The following is a 20,059-nucleotide window of genomic DNA, read 5'->3' as shown; positions in this document are numbered from 1 at the left end:
AGTCATTCCTTAGTGAGTGATGCAGATCACGGCACAGGAGCTGTAATTCATGATCTACCAGTAGCCTCAGTGTGGCACCATGCTTGACCCAGAAAAAAAACACACAAAAAAAAAACAAACACACGCATGGTTTAAAAATAGCCTGGTCAACATAATCCGAGCATACGCAAGCAGAGTGTTTGACGTCGTTTGTTGAGAGAATATGCTCATTGCCTTCTAAAAATACAGTCTCTGCCCCCCTGGGCAAGGACGCAGTAGCAGCACACGCCGCTGCACAGCGATCACCACAAAGCAACTACCCATGTTCCTGCTCCGCTTCGGACTAAATTGAATCCCATGTTAGCTAAAACGATCTTTGAGCGGAACCATGTTTTGTTCAGTCTGTTACACCTGTGGCGGGACCTTGAACCCTGACTTGCATGATGCTGCAACCCACGAGGGGGGATGAACCCCGTCAGGAATACTAAATCCTGAGGGTGACCGTATTTTATTACATTTATTATTCGTTCCGTCAACGCAGATCAGAAATAAATAAAACTAAGAAAGCAATTTACGATCAAACCACCACCCTATGTGCACATCCCCTGGTCCAAAATCGGATTTTTGTCAAAAGGCAATAATGGAATGAGATGGTCTGTCAGACAGTTACTTAAACAAAAGAATTACAGAAATGTGAGAAAAAGAAGAGTCATGACTACTACAGAATCATTAACCATCAATAAGGAAATTTACCTCACACTCGTACATTTTCTTGAACCGACTTAGAGAAGTCCACAGTTTAAAGCCTGTTGAAATACACAACGGCTTTAAAGTGATCTGTGCACACTGTTGCTTCATATTTTTATTTCCTTTTATGGTCTTTTCTGTACTACAAGCAAATAGTTCTAGTGAATAGTACCCTCAACATAACTTATGTGGTTTGTATTTGAACTAGATGGGGGGTGTGGGGGAGGGGGCTGGAGCGCAGGGGATTGATGGGATCGTCCTTTAGCCACAAGGTTGCAGGGTTGATTCCCATCTCTTACTGTCTGCATGCACCCAAGCTGCATAAGGATAGTGTGTGTAAACAGTTATATTTGGGATTCCTGCAACTGGAATAAAAAACAAACATCTTCACACTTCTAAACATAGATTAGTATCTGAACCTAAACCGAGGAAACCTGCTTCCACTGCAAGAACACGATTATATATTCACCACAGAGCAGAGGTTCCCCCTTGAGCTGGAGAATGAAATAGTCCTTTCACCTTACCACCTCGGGCTGTTCCGCATCACAACCGTGAAAAGTGATATTGCGAAATCCGTCTGAAGGTGCAACATATATTTTAGGATTGAAAGTCGTAATACAGGTTGACCACGCGACACGGAGCGACAGCTGAGAGGCTGGGAAGGAGGTGTTGACGCACAGGAGGCTCTTTGCTCCTTAAATGTAGCCCTGCTTTAGAAGAGCACCACGGAGAGGCAAAGCAACGGAGGAGGAGTGGGGGGGGGGGGGGGGGAGACCTCTTCAAATACAAGTGGAAAATGTTGGCTCCAGGACTGCCTAAAATACCATAGATCACTTTCACACAGCATTACCTCGACATTACAGACAACTCCAGTGATGCCAAGGGCTGCAAACAAAGCCTCGGCTGTCAACAGCCCTCGATTGAGTTCATGGGCTTATCCACCAATCCAGTTAAAATGTCAAAAGGCTTTTTAAGATAATGCTGTTTGTTCTGGGCCGTGATCACGCCGAGGCCAGATGCATCCGCAATAACCAAAGGGCCCATGAGGCGTATTGCAAACGAGCGCACTGTAAAGAAGATTAGACCTCTCTCAAAGCATCTATTAAGGGCAAAAGAGGAAGCATCAGGGGTGGAGCAAAAATATGTGGCTTTACTAAATACATAATCAGACTAGTGTTTGATGAAGAATGATATATACATTCCTCCCCCAAGATGTGCTACTTTTTATCTTCATGATAAATAGTGACCCGTCATTTAAACTGCATCAAAGTCTCAATGTCAACAAAGGCTGAGCATAAAAAAAACGACGACATTCAAATACAGAAGCAACATAACGTGATCTGAGACCAGATCTTTCAGCTTCAGCAATAAAAGGCACCACAGAAAAACGCTTCGACAACATGAGAAACTAGCGCGGCTAGCAGCGCTATTAGCCAGCGGAGCGAAAAAGACAAAAGACAAAGACGCATCATCGTGTGCCACAAACTGGACAGCAAGCTCCCGGGACGTGCCTGAGGCCATCACTCCTCCTGTCCCTCAGGGCCGTGCTCCTCCACAGGCGAAGGAGGTAGAATGTACAACCTGCTCTTATTCTTTACTCGTCATCACCATCCAAGGGGAAAGCTAAAAATACACACTGAGAATCACATTCATTGTGTTCCACCTCCTCGTTTTCCTTGTCAAACAAAGCAATACATCTTTAGGGCATAAGGCGCCGCATGAAATATAGCTGCTGCTGCTGTTCTTAATAACCTTAAATATATGGTTGATTGCATAAGAAGTTTACAAAGATCAACTCATTTCAAGGCATATCGGTATCTGAAGGATTTAAGTTTCGATTCGATACCCTCACAGCGTGTAATTAAAATTCAACATCAGTCTGGTGCCCAGTGACTTTAAGCCGGTTTAATACGTGGAGGCATTGTTTTCTCGTGCCTCATTGGTGCTCATCAGCCCACAGCTTTCCAAAACGGAGCTGTTGCATACCAGCTCGCGCTCTAATCACCGCCACGCTTCACTCGGAAATCCAAAATAAGATGACCTTATATGCAAATTACCTTTGGATTAATCAGTTATGTTCCAAGGTTAAATGAGGATCTCCCCTTGCTGTCTCCCTTGGAGTGTTCAGACAGCCTAAATATGTAAATATGTAACTCGAACACACAGAAGAGGAGAGAATTGCTAACTTCTAGAGTTTTGTCAATGACCCGATCCATGTCGCCACCGACCACAAGCCAAGATATACACCTAAACACACACACACACACGTATATGGCAGAATTCAACCAGTTTTAGATTAATCAGATATTCAAACAGCGTAATCCTACCATCCACCGAAAAAAAGCTCAAGCACCACACCAAGACATTGGTAATATCTCAAATAAAGTATGCGATTTTACATTTTAAAAATTGGTGGCAGTTTCCTGGCCATTGGAGAAACAGATAAGCATATAAAAGTATTTTTTGCCACAATAACTTGATTAGTGCTCCGATAACTGGCAATGCACTCCACCATGTAATAGAAAGGAAATGGATAATACGGCTAAAATGTACTGCCTTTCCTGCCCCTTTATCCTCTCCATCATTCTTCAAAAGGTAGGTGTGTGTGTGTGTGTGTGTGTGTGTGTGTGTGTGTGTGTGTGTGTGTGTGTGTGTGTGTGTGTGGTGAGGGCGGGTGTGGGGGGGTCGGGGGTTTCCATAGAGACGCAGGGCTCTTTCCTTATTGGTTGCCAAGATGAAGTCAGAGTGACGAGAAAAGTAGAGACGCTGCCGCCGGTGATACTTCTTTCTCCTGTTTCTCATGTCTCCACTTTCACCTCCGTTAGTCTCGTCCCAACCTGGGCTCATTTCCACTGCTCTCTGGTTTCCTTCTTCTCCCTGATTCTAATATACCTTCAATCTAAATATACGTTACTGTGCCAAACTGTGGGCGTAAAAGGTCGAGATCAGATCAAGCAGAATTAGAAACAGAGGTGGGGGTGACACATTAGTTAAGGTGGTGCCTATATACAGCGGCTACATGCTGGTTTAAACGTACTTTGTGTGTACTGCTTTTACTGCAGTTAAATTAAATTCCACTACTACCACTTTGAGCATTGAAAATGCCCAAAGCAGTTACGATCAAGTTCTTTTCATATGAATTGATTGAAACCCTTCAGGTGTATTTATTAAGATGATACTAGCATTAAGGCAACTTGGCTGTCAATTGTAAGAAATTTGCCCATGAAAAGTAGAAGTACTCTGCAGCCCTTCGGTGAAAAACCTCAAACCGCTTTGTGCAGCCTGAATAATAAGCACACAAAAAAAGTGTTCTACCCAGTGACCAGAGACAGAGGCCGTCTCTCATACGGACCATAAAAGGCCTTTTTCAAAAGCTACACACCGTCCTGTGACTTTGTCCAACATTTTAATGGGTTCTGAGGTCAGTTCACAGCAGTGAAAAGACCAGGCTTTATCACCTTGGGATTTTTTTTCTTATCAGAGCAATAAAAAAAAGAAACTTTCAGCTTGATGAAGGATTCTGACATCGGTACCACAGAGAAACACCACTCTGAAGGGAGACGTGGAGCTTTGTCTGGCACAACGCAGGGAGACTTCCCCAAGGCAGCCTGTACACCGGGAGGAAAAAAGGGATCGAATTGAAGGGCCCGGGGGTCTAGGGTCTTAAAGAGTCTATTTTTAGCCTCAAAGAAATCAGGTGTCCGGCGGCCCATGAAAAAGAAAGGAGTGTCAGTAAATTGACACGAAGCCGCACTGTCGCCTTGATCCCGGTAAGAATGAAACTGCCTGACTAGTTCATACTGACATAAAACACAAGATAAGCTAATGACAGTTTTTTTTTTTCAAAAGGCCAGCAGGCTGGTAGGAACGTGTGTGTCAGAGTGTCTAGAGTCCACCTCGGGCACAAGCCCGATGAATATCAACATGGAACAACACCGCAGGATGCGTAGAAGTGACTTCATTCTTCTTCCATAAAATTAAACTCAAGCAAGGACACAGAAAGATGGTCAACTGCTATAAAAAGCACTCAGCTCTTCTATTCCACCCACACTGTGTGCAAAACCAATGTCCAAAAAGGACAGGGACATGGCGCTGCCTGCACAAAGCGTTCATCTTTGTCTCATTTACACAGACACACCGGAGGAGCATTAGCGGTGAAGTGTCATTCATCAACCGGGACGGGCTGTACCCCCGATGTCCCACGATTAACAGCTCAACAACAACAACATTTGCATCCTCTGATTTGTTTGATGGGTGCTGAGGCGGGAGGGTTGATTGGAGGAGAAGGACGTGGTCTGGAGATCAAGGCACAGTGAAAACACAATGTTCTATTTGGCACTTGGCCGGAGCCCAGATGCATGATGGGCGATCATCTGGAATACTGTCATGATCGATGTCCATTTGAGAGGAATTAAAAGAACAAGTAGACCGTAACATAACCAGCTAGCTGCCAGATACTAAGAGCACATACTAAACTGTAAAAGATGTTATGCAGGATTCCTACAACCGCCGTCATATGATGTAGGGCTGGGCGGTATACCGGTTCGGATTTCTCATGTAACGTTCATGCCGGTGTTACGAACTGACGTTGCTCTTTGGCAGGCGGCAGAATTTATTTAAACACGTCTTACGTGTGTTGAGATTGAGTCATGGGTATAACTTTATAACAATGAATAACCCACAACAAACACTCTTTAGCAGGCTAAAACACCACAACAGCTTGTGACACATAAACACTTGTACTAGTTTTACATTTAGAAAAATGCATGCTGGGTACAGAAGTAACTCTCTCACATGAAAACACGGAAAAGAGCGATACAGGAGGAACAACCAGAGATGCACCAACACAACTGGTGCCCAAGAGAGGAGATGCGTCTGTTTGGAGGGTTTTTGTTTTGGAAAATCAGACTTTCTGAATACCGTAATATGGATTTTTGGCCATACCGCACAGCCCCAATATGATGTTAACAATCAGGAGGACATTCTAGCCCAGCTAAAAAGACGAGTTCAGTTCACGTCCTCCAGTCGAAAATATTTTTAAAAAGACCAAAGCAATCACAGAAAACTGCATATGAACAATTCATCCGACCAAGTGAGATTGTGAGGTACGAACTGGTCACATGAGTCTGGGCTGTTTATCATCTACACAGCTGCTCCGACTCTGCCACAATCCACTGCATCTTATCACTGCCGCCTCGCCTTGGCTGACGGCGTCAGCCTGTGTGGTGGGTGGGTGGGATGCAGGAGATCCACGTGCAATAGACCCGTCGAAGTAAAGAACCAAGACGGAGCGTCTCTGCTTAAAACAGCCGAACGGACGTTACGCAACAGTTCTACAGGAGATGGAGCAATATAAAGAACTAGTCAATTTGCCACTCACGCAGAAAAATAGAGTTATGATTAAATATTGTGCAGCATATACAGAGTACGTTACAGCAGTTGTCAGCTCGCCTCCAAAAGCCTCATACATCTCATGTTACGGTGTTTGTACCTGACATTTATCTGCTCTTCCTGTGACAGCAATCTCATCCGCAGCAGCTCAAATAAGTACAAATATGGAACTAAGATGTGGTGAGCAGCTGCATACGTGACTCAAAGTCGAACAGACAGGAAACGAGTCGCTCTGGTTTCCTTGACTAAAACGGCTGTACTTGTCGGCCACCTGTGTTCTAATAGCCACGGGATTGTCGACATACAATGTCAGAAAATCAAAAGAGAAACCGAGGGTTTTAGAATAGCAGAAGACCTGGAACGTGTATGAATTTAAAAAACGCTCCCTCAAAGATTCCACGCAGTGCTATGAATACTCAAACACATGCTCACGAGCTACAGGCTGCTCGGTCAGGAATTTTCCACTCCACGCAGTCACTTAGACACACAGCATATATTTATATATTCTCACAGCCGTTTCCTCCTGACCAGGAGGATGTTGTCAGGCACTCCTGGAACTGTGGAACTGTGTACTCCATTAGTGGAGTGATGGGTAATATTAGTCTTAGGGAGAGAGACCTGTGAGAAACAAATGAGCAAACATTAGCTCAGTATCTGAGGGCAGCTAGAAATGAGCTGAGCTGTCTGAAAAAAACAGCATTGCAAACTGCTTCAATCCACAGAAACAACTGGTGAAAATGGAACAAAAAAAAAAAAAAATCAAAAATCAAAACCCACACCGTCTAAAATTGTACAGACAAGAGAGTGAGTCATAATTACTGGCACTCTTTCTCTCCCTGCGATACGGTGTTTGTTTGAAGGGTCAGATTCGAGAAAGACACACACCTGAGAGTTAAAACGTTATTACCATTCAACCTCTTAACTACAGTCTTCCTGTTTGATTTATTGGTTTACATCAGACGCGTCAATTCATGATAACAACTTTTTCCACTATATTGTGTTTCCTGAGCTAAGAAAAGCTCTGCCGCGGGATAATAAATCTACTGATTAATGATTAATTACCCGCCAACTTTCTATTAATAAAACATGTTAACTCATAACAATAATATAGGCAACATATTGCTGTCACCAACATGCAAATATGACAATATTATCCACGAGGGTAAAATCTGTGCGGGCTTGTAAGCGTTCTAAAAGACTTTTTGAGCCCTACGTGCACTTTTCTGCATTTCTGTAATACTGCAAATCACAATTCTCTGGTCTAATGATTACAACGAACAATAATGGAATGGAAATAACGATGTCTTTAAACATGCCAGCAAGAAGTCCATCGATCTTTGTTTTGTGAATTCATATTTATTATTCAGTTTTAATTTGATACGTACAAATAGTATCAATATAAAAAGGCCAGCGGACCGAAATTGAGGAGGTAACACCTCATTTTATGAAACAAACAAACATAAGCCTGGCATTTCCTTGGCCACGTGTGATTTGACAAAAGTGTCTCGTACCTCAAACATGTAATTAGGCTGGACATTGGCAATGAGCCTGAAGCCAACCGGTCACCGCCAAAACGAACTGCAAATACTGTGAAAGAAACCAGACTGAACAAATTCCCCAAATACATATTCCAATTTTCATACTGAACAAAGCCCTGCCCATGTGCCGTGTTGCCTGAGTGCATTCCGTTAGTTGGAGGGAGGGACAGCGTCAACCAGAAAACTGGTTATGCAGATAGTTTAAGGCCTCCACTATACGTTAAAGCTGAGAACAGGTACGACTGGAAGAGAGGGCCGTGTGCAGCCACGAGGAAGTCTTAAAACCGTTGATTATCAGTGACGCGGATATTAATAGATTTTTAAATACTCTTGTCCTTAATACTCAGACTATCACTTTCGGTGAATAGAGGAACAGACAAATTGCTTGTTGTGTTGTTCTGAGGAAAAATCCTGTTGGTCCCTGAGGGCTTCTGTGTTGAGTAATCGTTACAGTCAGCAACAAAAGCAGCAATGCGCGATTCTGGCCAAAAAGGGGAAAGATAAGTAATGAGTTAGTGGAAAAAGTCAAAAACCAAAAGTGACTCAGGATATAACCTCCTGTATAAAGCACAGATTGCTGATAATTCAGCTCAGGAATGGGCACACAGCACTCTTCTTTTTTTAACAAACTGCACTCACCGTAACCATGATCAAAATGACAAAAACTATTTAATCTTAAAGATCACAGAGCAGCTGATGCAAAGTGTGTTACAAAACCCTCACACCTATTATGGTTTCAACAAGGCAGGTTTTAACATGTCAACACAGAAATTGCGCCCTGTGTGCATTTCAGTGCAATATTCTCCCTGGTCCATAACACCACATCTTGGATTTTTTTTTTTTAAATCTTGCTCTTAAAAAGGCTGAAGATCAAATCTGCCCGAAATCTCAACAAGCGTCTCCCAATTCAAAAACATACTGCATGCAATGTGTGCGTGTGGTACCAATGGAATAGCGTTACGGCAGCTCAACTCTATCCTAATCGGAGCCATCACCTGGAGAACAGACGCCACGGAGTCAGCACTGACACGGTGACTCACCCGGGCCTCGCTGAGTCAAGTTTGAGTGACTTTTAATGTTGAAACTCATTCGGTCCAAAACAACGATATAGAGAAACAAGCTTGTGGCAACTGAAAAGCTTGCGGACTGCCACCCAATTATGTTTCCGCTTTCCTTTCTGTCAGTGGAGTGAAGTGGGCCTCCTGCCTGAGGTCAAAAGTCAAACTCAAACCTACTGCAGCAGGGAACTGGGTCGTAAATACATTCTCACACTTTCTCATTCAAGTCAATGAGAAAGTGCGTGCAAACGTTTGACTGGTACTGTATTATCAGATGTTGTCTTAGAAACCACTCTCGGTCACAACTGCGAGGGACAATTCAGACGTTTTAACAAGCCTGTGTGACCCGAGCAGGACTTTGGCACAAGAGCACAAAAACACGCTGCACTTCTTCAGGCCCAATTAGGAACACAAAGAGAGTCCAATCAAATGTAATGGCCACGAATAACCATGTCAAATTAAAATAACATTTTAAAAAACGATTAAGAACCCGCCCTGCGATTGGCTGGCAACCAGTCCAGGGTGGACCCTGTCTCTCGCCCGAAGTTGGCTGGGACAGACTCCAGCGCCCGGGACCCTGTGTGCAGGATAAGCGGTTTGACGATGGATGGATGGATTAAGTACCCAACACGGCGTTGCATCTGTGGAAGTCATCTGTTGAATTTGAACTGGAGTAACCCCCCCCCCCCCCCCCGTCAGTTAGTTAGTTACCTAGCAACATGGCAGCACGGAAATGGCAAATTGACGGCTTGCAATGCTCATCACATACCTGGACCCGATGCACCTCCAGCTCCACCGCACTCAGCAAATCAAAGTTCACCTGCCCTTCTCTCCGTCCTCGAGGGGGGTACAAACACGGCCTCGCTGTCAGCAAGAAACAACCGGCGACTCAATGAAGTCAGGAAACGATGCCATCGTTGGGATGAACGCATCGAAACTCGGCAGCAGGGTTTCGTTCGCGTCGGCTCGAGTCTGGCCCTTCAGCTCGGGAGAGGCGTGCGGGTACGTGATGTATGGATGACACGCAGAGACACATCATCGGATCGGGATCGCTTCACATGGTCATCAACCGCCGCTTCGACTCTGTGTTTACAAAATCTGTCCATATCGTCGCGCCGGAAAGACCCCCACCTCCTCCTCCTCCTCCTCCTCCTCCCTCCCCTCCCGTAAACACGCTGGATTCCCTTCAAACGACAGGTAAAAAAAGGGCCAAAAGTCGCTATGGTAACGTTGTAAAAATGTCCGTGGAGACTCCGAGCTACGCTTCGCAGGAGTTTCGCGGTTGACGGAGTTCAGTCCAGCTCCTGTCGCCACCGTCCACGGAACCGGGAAGAAGGAAGCGCGAACGGGCGGAGAGCTGCCGCCATCGTAAGTTGTCACTGGCCGAAGTCTGAGCCGCTGCGAGACTTCACAGCGCTCCTCTCCGGCACGACGCACGGTGCTGTCAAGGTAATCTGGTTCGACGATACTTCCGGTACAGTTTACAAAAATAAAAGCCGACAATTTAACGCAATGCATCTGGATTTCGGTCTGTCGATCTATCTAGCGATGTATAAAGTCGAATTCGAAACGTCAAAGTAATTTAGCAGATACAAATGTTTTTAAGGTCCTTATAAGGATCAGTAGCACCAACGCATTTAGTATTTTTTTCGGAGGGATTAGTCACACAGCTTCCGGTGTCGGTAATTTTTTCTGCAGATTTGATGAAGTTCAGATGATCACACATTCAGAAGAGCAGTTTCGATCGCGAAGCGCCCCCTGCTGGCACCGGAGTGTGTGCTCGGAACTGCATCAAAAGTGGTTACGTATCTCTGCACTCAGGTATTGTAAGGTAAATTCACAGCATTAATTATCACTATTTATATATATAGATTACATTAAATAATGTTGTATGATCGTACTCTTTTATACGTTTGCATTCTCTAGTCTGAGTCACTTTTAACACAATCATTTTGTGGTAGACCAAATATTGTAAAAAAAAAAAAATGTATTTATAAAACGTGCTACAGGTTGCACGGTATTGGAAAGTCTTTGGAAAGATTCCCGAAAATGAACCGAGGTTCAGTTTAGATGTGAACACTTAAGATAACCTTCAATGATTCTAAATACATCTCCCCATCTGCTTAGAGCATATTAGAGCGCACAGGTCATTCGAAAAACTGTCCTCTCCTGGAGACCTACATACATTCCTAATTAACTAATTATAGTCCTTGTCCATAGAGAACTAGTCATTTTCAAGAGAGAAATACAGAGCAGTAAGCATCAAACCACCATCTTTTTGTTTTGGACATTTTAAACAATTTTGTAACAAATCCATCCATAGAAATAAATGGGTGTCATTATTATATTATGTTATTACAATTCATTGGATCTTTTCAGGAAACCACCAATAACTACAAAATTGTTTTCCTTCCACATGTGTTTGGCATTGCTTGCTTAATCATTGTAGTAATTGATGTCAAATTATGTAAATAATAAAGCTAAAATTAAGCTTACAGCATTAAATTCACCGTCTTGTGCAGTGTAAACAATGCAAAAAGAAGGTTACGCATTGTCTGCAGTGTATGACAAATAAATTATAAACAGCTGTCAAGTAGAGTGAGAATTCATTACTCACAACTATTGCAATAGAAGAAAGCTATCTTCCACATCTTATTTTGGCTATTGTGAACATTAATCATATTCTTTTACATTCCCCTTTCTAGCCTTGGGAAAAAGTTGAGACGATAATCAAATAATATAAAAAAAATCAACAGCAGAAGTAACAATTATGTTATTTATTTTAAATGCAAAATAAGGGACATGCAAACAAAGGTTCTCTAACATATGGGAAACACTACAAAATGGCTTTACGCGTTTATCTAGATAGAATATTCTAGGCCTACTCTTGGTAGTTTGTGTTTATGTGGGAGACTCCACATTTCCTCGTAGTGGGAAGTAGTGGCCGGACAGTAGGTTTATGCACACATAACATACAGTAACACCCTGACATCATTGAAATAAATTAGCCTACAAAGCTGTAGTCGGTCCAGAGATTATACTAACCGCCTGAGATTGGGTTACCTTCGAGGTCATGTGAAATCCACAAGCTGTAGCATATCATCTTTGACACTGCCGATACAAATGTCTATCCCTCATCTGCATAAGGTTACAACCGATTAAATCACTTTGAGTACGCAAGTCATACATACTAAAGAACGAGAGCGAGCGTTACGTTTTCTTCACACCTGACGATAGTTTGTTAATTATCCTTCACGGCCAGCAGGCACAATTCAACAGGTGGCGTTGTTAACTTTGATATCTATTTTCCTCTATTCAAGCCCAGTCGTGCTTTTCAAACAGCTATCAGAAACAACTCAACCCTTATACGTCCACTGTCTGCATTTAAAACCTATTCCCTACCTGCTGCAGGTCTCCCAGTGAGCCGACGCACGATGGCGCCCGAGGCTGCACGATTACCGCATGTCATGGCCGCAAAGAAGAACACGACTCCTTCCGATTGGCTCGCTGTTGACGGAAACGAAGAAAAAGAAGACCCAACGATAACTCACGTAGACGTCTCCGCGGAACAGACCACAGTGACGTGTAATACCCCCCCCCCACACACACACACACACGCAAGTCTCCACTCCTGCGTGAACCGCGAGGTCAGGTCAGATGGTCGTAACCCACGTGTCGTCTCTCACTTTGTAATCTTATCTAAGTAGATGTGGCGGCTGCCCCCCCCGTTCCTCAGCTGCATGTGCAGCATGGCCGGCCGGGTCGTGTGGGGAGCTCCTCGCCGGGTCCCCGCGCTGCTCAGGCCGCTTCCACCCGGACTGACGTGCGTTTTTGCATCCGGTAAAAAGGACGTGACTGACTTCCCCGTCCTAGACGAGGACGAGCTCGAAGAGCAGTTCGTCAGAGGATCTGGACCTGGAGGACAAGCCACCAACAAAACCAGCAACTGCGTGGTGCTCAAGCACATCCCCAGTGGCACCGTTGTTAAGGTCGAGGCTGTTTTTAAACCGTGATGTGGATATTTGGTGAATAAATAAGTGGGTGTTATGATGATGGATTGTAGTTTCATAGTTGACAAACTCCCCAGTTTCCTTAATTGTCATCAAAATGTAGTAGATGAAATGGAACTTCTAGGTTGGCTTAGAAGTTGAGATTCAAGGTGATCTTCTTTCAGTTTTGTTATATGTTAACCATGTTTATGTAATTTCTTGTACTGTTTCCCTTGCAGTGCCATCAAACCAGATCGGTGGATATAAATCGAAAACGTGCTCGAGAAATCATGCGAGAGAAACTGGATGTTGTTTATAAAGGGGAACTCAGTGAGGTTCTTGTGAAGAAGAAAGAGGCTGAGCTGAGGAAACAAGACAAGAGGAGGAAGGCAAATGATAATTTAGAGAGAAAAAGACTATTTAGAGAGGCTCTGGCTGCAGACCCCAAACCTGGAAGTGGTGCCGTTTAAATGCTTGAAGGGAATATAGAATAAACACATCAATACTTGAGAAGTTCTGGTTGTTTGTATGCCTATATGACTAGATAACTAAACAAGGAAGGGTTTATTATCAATTGTTATATATCCAATAATCCTTGTGTTGTATGGCATCGTTCGTGCAAAGTTAGAGTACAACGAGTTAAAGACAAGTGGAGAATAATAAGAAAATGTTAGCAATATATGGTTCCTCTTCTCCAGAATAAAACTAGTTGCATGATCATTGTCATAATAATATGATAATATTCTACTTTTACATGTAGGTCTTACATGGCTTGTATATATATTTTTGGATACTGCTCATTCTGCTCCATGCACAAGTGTGGTTGAATTATGCTGTAAATATATTTAGTTAAGTTTAGTTAATCTTTAACACATGCTTGAATAACGGATGGTATTTAACATTATTCAGATAGTATCATTCTTTTTTCGCATCCCTATATATTATTAGAGCAGCGTTTTGTTTGGACAGTAGATCGTTTGGGACACATGAATGAAGTGAGACTTTGTTGCTCAGCGCTGTGACGATCAGAGCTACAGCCAATGGGAGAGCGACATTCAACCTAGCGCTACGCCCACTTGAATACATGAGCCAATGAGAGGCGGAGAGTGGTTTTTAAACATCAGCACACTCCACTCCACGGCGTACTGGTTTAGTCCCCATTGTTGCAGAAGTAGTGACTCAAGAAAGTGAGGAGCTCGCGGACTGCGTCCTAAATTTTTATTCTGTGAACTGACATGGCAAAAGGTAAACTCTCCCGAAGTGTTGTCGTTTCGGCACGTGTCGCACGAGCCACGGTAACCGTAGTTGATGTTTAACTGTTCGCTCTCAGCTTGCGTTAAAAGGAGGACGCAAAGCGCTAAAATGCACGCAGCTGGTCTGAAAGTTCTAATAATGCCAGCCGGTCATGGCGGTCTTTAGTATAATTAGGCAGCAGTATGTGCTTTTATTTAATTCCGTGTATTTAAAAAGGGAAGAAAAGTGTGCTGAAAACCAACAAAAAGCCCGACGACACCGTTGCACCCAAAATTGCCTCAAATAAGGACACGAAGGAAAACAAACCAACAAAAAACACGGTATGTTTTGTGTTTATACCCTTTTTTGTCTTTGCAAAAATACACAAATAAACGTATTGTTGTTGCAACAGTCTGTGCGCCTGCCTCCCTCTGACGTCAGATATAACCGTAACCCAGAATGGAGCCTCTCAGGCTAAACGTGAATAACACTGTTGTACAATGTTGACTTTAATGAGCTGTAATGCCTCAGCCTTTTAAGTTGCATTTCATCACAATACTGCGCACGCCACCCATCCGACGTGGTGCTGTTAACCGTTGTAATGTTTACCACTTCCGGTGGTTGGAAGGCAGATCAGTGAAGTCTTCATGAGCGAGGAACCTGTTTACTTCGTTCTCTCACGTGCATGTAGAGTAAGTGGCGCAGGCGCAGGTAAAGATATTGCATACAATCTGCAGCAGCAACATGCTTCTACGCACAGTCCTGTGAGATATGACTCATCCGATTAGGTGAATGTGTAGAGTAGTCCTCAGGTTTACACATTTTAATTCTCCATGAGGATTAAACAAACTTCACCAGTGGAACAAATATGTTTGCAGGATTGCGTAGGTCCAGAGCAGTCAACTTTACAAAGTCTTTGGAGTCCAAGCAAACCTAGATCCCCCCTAAGCGACAATTCAAGCATGCTGATCCAGAAGGGAAATGAATCGGATCCAGCTAATGCAATCACTTCAAAGTTAAAAAAAGGTGAGTGCGTAATTGACATTTCAAACCAATTGAATCAACTGATTTGAAATGTGGTTAATTTCCTAGGTCATTTGATCTCCTTTTTGTTAAACAAATGTTAGTGTGGTCAGCAGATCCACATGAACCAGAGAAACATTTCTTGTTAATGGTAGCAATGTCCACTGAACCAATATCTTATGACGCAACTTGACAGATTTCTTTTTCAAAGGACCTTCACTATGGTGATTGAGGGCAGCTGTCGATTACAGTTTTTGTTTCTTACTGCAGATTCACCTAATGAAATACAATCTGGGAGTTGTGGGTCCAAGGAGCAGAAGCGTGACATGGCTTGCCCCAGTCAAGTGAGCAGAAAACAATCCACTGACCAGCTTGAGCAAAAAGAGTCCACCACGCACACAAGTGCAAAGTCTGCAGCAGACAAAGTTTCAGAGAAACCTCAGAGTAGAACCGGTCGCAAACGCCGAGCAAAAAAGTAAGCATGGAAAAAATTGCCAGTATTATTGCAAAAAAACAATAACACGTCATTGATGCAAAACGTCATTACTCTCATAATGTCTCTTTCAGGACAGAGAATCAAGCTCTCCAAAACAGAAAGGTCACCGACTATTATCCCATCAGGCGAAGTAACAGAAAAACCAAGGCAGAGTTAACGGTCTGTATGAGAAACGTTTCCTTTGGGTTGTTGTTGTTGCTTTTTGTGATGTTTCGACTATGTAACTCTTGTGTTGCTGCCGAGTACGGTAGTTTGACTTTGAACCAGTTACTGAAATTGTCAACAGAGTGAAGAACACCAACACATTGATGACCTGATAAAGAACAACATTGAAGAAGGATTGCAGGTAACATTTAATGGTGTAAATGTACAGTGGCCCTTTCAGCCCAAATGCGTTTGCTACATTTCCTCATGAATTTGATATTGGTAACTTGCAGTGCTCTCATTAACTGAGAGCTGCATCAGGCTGTAAATAGTCAAAATAATCTGTTTATTAACCTCCAATATTTCACAACATCTCTGCAAATTTGCATTTGTAGTGTTATTCGTTGATTGGCCATATTACATTTTTCTCCTTAACATATTATTTATTAAACCAGCCAGTGAATGATACTTTGTGCAACAAAAAAAATCCCTAACCACAATGTTAAAATGTTAATATTTTTTCAAAGTAGAAGTAGAGCGACCCCTGCGCCATCGCTCACTGTTTTATTTCACCCGTTGCTGCTTTTGAATGTCAACAGATCAAACACATAGAAGGAAAAGGAAGAGGGGTATTTGCTTCCAAAATGTTTAAAAGGGGAGAGTTTGTCGTGGAATACCACGGAGACCTGCTGGAACTAGCTGAGGCTAAGATAAGGGAGACCCAGTACACGCAGGATCCCCAAAAAGGCTGTTACATGTACTACTTTCAGTATCAAGCCAAGACATACTGGTAAGTCCACACGGGATCGAGATGTGGTTCAACGCTTGACTCCTTTGTATTTTATTTCTTCAAATCATCCGCTTGTCTGTCCTCAGAATCAAAGGGATTTTGTTTTCTGTAAACATCCGTTTGCTTTCATTCTCTCTACGTGTTCCCTTCCTTCCTTTGCTGGCTTTAAAATAGAGCAGGTTTCCCAGTCAGAAAAAGAATCTGCTTCAAATACCTGTATTTGTTAGTCAGGTTTGACTGACTATTTTTTTTTGTTTTATTACTCTTTCATGTCTAAATAAATGTTTCAGAATAATGAGAAATCCTTGGAATCTACCTGTCTTTAAGTAAATTGGTTCTTTCAATTGGTAGTTTCCTAGTAAGAAAAGACATGCCCCAGGTGTCTAAAGATTGCAAAAGACTTAAAAATAAAATAAACTGTTTCCTGACTTGTAATTTGATACCTCTGCAAGTTTAATCTATAAATTGTTTGCTCTTTACAGTGTGGACGCTACAGAGGAAACCAGCAGACTTGGAAGACTGCTCAACCACAGTAAAACGGGAAACTGTCAAACTAGGCTTCACCCCATCGATGGAACCCCTCATCTCATCCTGGTGGCTTCCAGAGACATCGAGGCAGAGGAGGAGCTGCTGTACGACTACGGGGATCGGAGCAAAGCCTCAGTCCAGGCTCACCCGTGGCTCAAATACTGAATGCAGAAAATACTGTTTATATTTCAGATAAATCGGTGCTCCCTTCTGTCCTCTTTAGCTTAATGTATAGATGTACAGACATCCACAGGATTTGTTTTTATGAAATAAGAAAGTTATCATTTTAAATGAGGACGATCAACTTGTGTGTAATTTTTGAATTTTTTTTTTTCTTCCTCAATCTAATCGTAGCAGACTGACACAAACTTGAAAAGTATTTCTCTTGCATAAACGGGGTCTTTCACATTGTAATGAAAATAATTAACAATTGATTTTCACATTATAAATTATTACTTGTGCTGTAAATTAAGGAATAAAATGGTCTTCATTCCAGCTATCACAGGGTTAATGTCTAAGATGCTATGAGATGTATTTATGAAATCTGACATTGTAACTTTATTTGCTCCTCCACTTAATTTAAGGTATTTTACTGTAATTTCATACCTGGGTATGAATACAGGGGTACAGCCTGACACAAAGGTCCAGTATTGACCTTCACGCTAAATGTCATATTCACATCCATCGAACGGTGCAGTTTCAGATAAACATACACAGGAGTTGAGACTTTTTTAAATCCATGTTTAAGCTTATAAATTACTTCATTTTGTATGCGTGCATTCAACATAATCTCTAACAGTAGTGAGATAATACTTTCCAGTTTCATTTCTTTCAAAACAATATATTTCTACTTCTGACTATTTTAGGTAAAAATGATCAACACAAAATACAGTGCTTGTTAGTTTGACAAGCAGACATGGTAAAAAAATAAAATAAAAGTGGTTAACTGATAAGCAAACTAACAAATCCTGTTTGTCTTCTCTTAGTTCTTCTGTAAGATTCTTATTTTCGCCTGAATGAAAACCTAAAAACAGAAAAGATCCAGATTTAATTGAGGTCATTTGCTCCTCAGCCTGGTGCAAGAAAGCAACATTGACTCACGACAAAATGCAATTGAGTTTGGCAGACACACGGCCGATTTTCTCTCTGCACAACATTCTTAACATCAGCATGAACTCACTTGGTCACAAGTCTTTCATTAGGAGGCAAGCTCACTTATACGTCATGTGGTTGCTAAATACATTTCACTTTAAACTTTTCCATATAGGCGCTTCATTCTAATGAGATCTTTGTTTTCTGCCATTTAATATTCCTGTTTTGTGTGGTCTGTTTGTTCTACTCACAGTTTGCCTATGGTCGTCTTCTCCTCTTTTGCATTGTTTGTTAAGGCTGGACTGTGATCTGTGGGTGTCTCCAGATCCACCTCCACCATGGCCGGTTCAGTCTGTGGCAGAATCCCACTGCAGAAGAAAGTATATTTCTGGTCGACAGCATTCGAATTCAGAGGTGTTGAAAATCAAAAAGATCCGTAATACAAAATCCACGGTGCTGAATTTATTTTCAGGATTAAGTTTGTCAAATTAGCAACATGTACTAATAATATAAGTCTCTATGAAAACCTGATGATGACAAGTCTGTCAAGTTTGTATTCAAACCGTCTTATTAATGGCAGCTATTGATGGCATAACACAGGATAATAGTGTCCTTCTAAAGAAATCTCTATTACTAGTGTTTACTTGTGTTACATGTATTCATATTGTCTGTAGGCCAACAGATAGTCACATAAATACGGTCTCTGATTCCCATTTAAATCAATTCATCAGCCTGAAACAAGTATAAGTGGTACCATTCAGATATCCCATTCCAGTTTCCGCTTCATTGACCACACGTGACATATCTGATGTTTCAGCCCTGCCATAAATCCGCTCGTTCTAATGCAAAAAGGCGGTGACATGGTCATGGTTTACTATGAAAAACAACAATAACCACAGTTCAGATCCCACCTCTTGTACAGCTGCAGCTCCTCCTGAGCCACCATGAGCTGCGCTTTGAGCTGGTTCCTCTCCTGCAGAACCTCCTTCAGCTCCTGCATGGTGAAGCGCGGTCTGTTGGGGTCCGTGAGGTCCACCAGCAGCTGGTTTGGACCCGCTGTTTGCTTTTGTTTTTAAAGGCACACATGGAAAAGGCGTCTCCAAACGACCATTGACTTCCAATAACGCGCAGGCCCGTTTGCGGCGGACAGTAAACACTCACCGTGCCAGAGGAGCTCTCCTGCAGGATGCGGTCCAGTTCGCTCTTCAAGTTGTCCCGCTCCATTTTCAGCTCCTCCAGAGACAAGTTGTACTTATTGACCAGGGTCTCGAACATCTCCAGCACGCGGACTATTCTGAACTGCAGGTCCGAGACTTCTTCGCCCGTGCTGCTTATTTTCAACAAGTCTCGTCCGATCACATACGAGATGTCGTAGACGTCTTCGACCGTGAGCTCGAACGCGTCCTTCTCGAAAGCCAGAGCGGGCGACGGCTCCTCGCCGAACTCCATGACGGGACGATGCGACTCTCAAAAGAGTCCTTCCCCGGCTACTGCTCACACAGCCGCGGACTGCCGCTTTCTTTCTTTCTTTCTCTTCGTCTTAAGTTCCGCACACTTAGTGGCACAAGGTAAAAACTTACAGAGAAGCTGCACTTCCTCCCCATCGGTCATCTACCAGTGACGTCACACTCAGACAGCAAAGGAGGGCAAAGTATCCTAGCGACAGGTACTAACAAAGATCGTACACGTGTCAAGAGGACTCACTCGACACGGTCTGTGGAAGTTGCCATGGAAGGTTTTCTTCGACCACTATTAGGTGGGATAGCACAGGATTTAATGTTTTTATTTGTTTTATTCACTCGCGCTGCTCTCCTTCTTCGTTTGTCTCTTTGGGAATGGTTTATATATGTATGTGTTGGCCTTCTTTGCCGTCGTATTATAGTTGAATAACCTAATTATGACGCCACAGGTTGTTTGTTGTAAACACCTCATGTTCACATAAGACTATAACATTTAGCTCAACGCCTACAAATGTACTAACTGCTGAAGAATGAATTCGCATGATGATTAACACAATAATACACGCTCCACAGTAGTGTATTTATAAAAGA

The 20,059-nt window shown here is 42.8% G+C and overlaps 4 protein-coding genes across 17 annotated transcripts in view; 2 read left to right on the top strand and 2 right to left on the bottom strand.

Moving 5' to 3' along the window:
* Positions 1–10,105, bottom strand: part of LOC120831091 (membrane-associated phosphatidylinositol transfer protein 2) — a 34,178-nt gene extending 24,073 nt beyond the window's left edge. For 8 of the 10 annotated variants that reach the window (XM_040196234.2, XM_040196238.2, XM_040196237.2 and 5 more), the window contains exon 1: positions 9,483–10,105. The gene's annotated coding sequence lies outside the window, so the exon portion shown is untranslated. Of the gene's footprint in view, positions 1–6,217; positions 6,290–9,482 lie in introns of those variants that run through there. The other 2 variants (XM_078086623.1, XM_078086621.1) reach the window with 2 other exon arrangements.
* mtrfr (mitochondrial translation release factor in rescue) lies at positions 9,940–13,215 on the top strand. 4 transcript variants are annotated; one of them, XM_078086627.1, is made up of 5 exons: positions 9,940–10,162; positions 10,412–10,544; positions 12,125–12,298; positions 12,418–12,702; positions 12,942–13,215. In XM_078086627.1, the coding sequence occupies exons 4-5, from the start codon at positions 12,421–12,423 to the stop codon at positions 13,170–13,172; spliced, it is 513 nt and encodes a 170-aa protein (XP_077942753.1). In that variant the 5' UTR covers positions 9,940–10,162; positions 10,412–10,544; positions 12,125–12,298; positions 12,418–12,420; the 3' UTR covers positions 13,173–13,215. The 4 variants fall into 4 exon arrangements, with proteins under 4 accessions (XP_077942753.1, XP_077942752.1, XP_077942754.1 ...); XM_078086626.1 differs by having other exon boundaries at positions 10,022–10,162; positions 10,412–10,534; positions 12,125–12,296; positions 12,421–12,702; XM_078086628.1 differs by having other exon boundaries at positions 10,022–10,162; positions 12,125–12,296; positions 12,421–12,702.
* Positions 13,216–13,560: 345 nt separating this feature from the next.
* On the top strand, positions 13,561–17,411 carry kmt5ab (lysine methyltransferase 5Ab). Of its 2 annotated transcripts, XM_040196241.2 has the most exons (8): positions 13,561–13,947; positions 14,173–14,276; positions 14,814–14,961; positions 15,229–15,433; positions 15,526–15,613; positions 15,741–15,800; positions 16,198–16,388; positions 16,871–17,411. In XM_040196241.2, exons 1-8 carry the CDS (start codon positions 13,938–13,940, stop codon positions 17,079–17,081), a joined length of 1,017 nt encoding a protein of 338 aa, XP_040052175.2. In that variant the 5' UTR covers positions 13,561–13,937; the 3' UTR covers positions 17,082–17,411. The 2 variants fall into 2 exon arrangements, with proteins under 2 accessions (XP_040052175.2, XP_077942751.1); XM_078086625.1 differs by lacking the exon at positions 14,173–14,276 and having other exon boundaries at positions 13,855–13,947.
* On the bottom strand, positions 15,790–19,689 carry rilpl2 (Rab interacting lysosomal protein-like 2). Its single transcript, XM_040196243.2, has 4 exons — positions 19,170–19,689; positions 18,920–19,071; positions 18,260–18,376; positions 15,790–17,940 (listed from the first exon to the last, which is right to left on the bottom strand). The coding sequence occupies exons 1-4, from the start codon at positions 19,455–19,457 to the stop codon at positions 17,919–17,921; spliced, it is 579 nt and encodes a 192-aa protein (XP_040052177.1). The 5' UTR covers positions 19,458–19,689; the 3' UTR covers positions 15,790–17,918.
* Positions 19,690–20,059: the final 370 nt, after the last annotated feature.

Source organism: Gasterosteus aculeatus, chromosome 13, assembly GCF_964276395.1.
Source record: "Gasterosteus aculeatus chromosome 13, fGasAcu3.hap1.1, whole genome shotgun sequence".
Taxonomy (NCBI): Eukaryota; Metazoa; Chordata; class Actinopteri; order Perciformes; family Gasterosteidae; genus Gasterosteus; species Gasterosteus aculeatus.
This window is presented reverse-complemented; position numbering and strand designations above follow the sequence as displayed.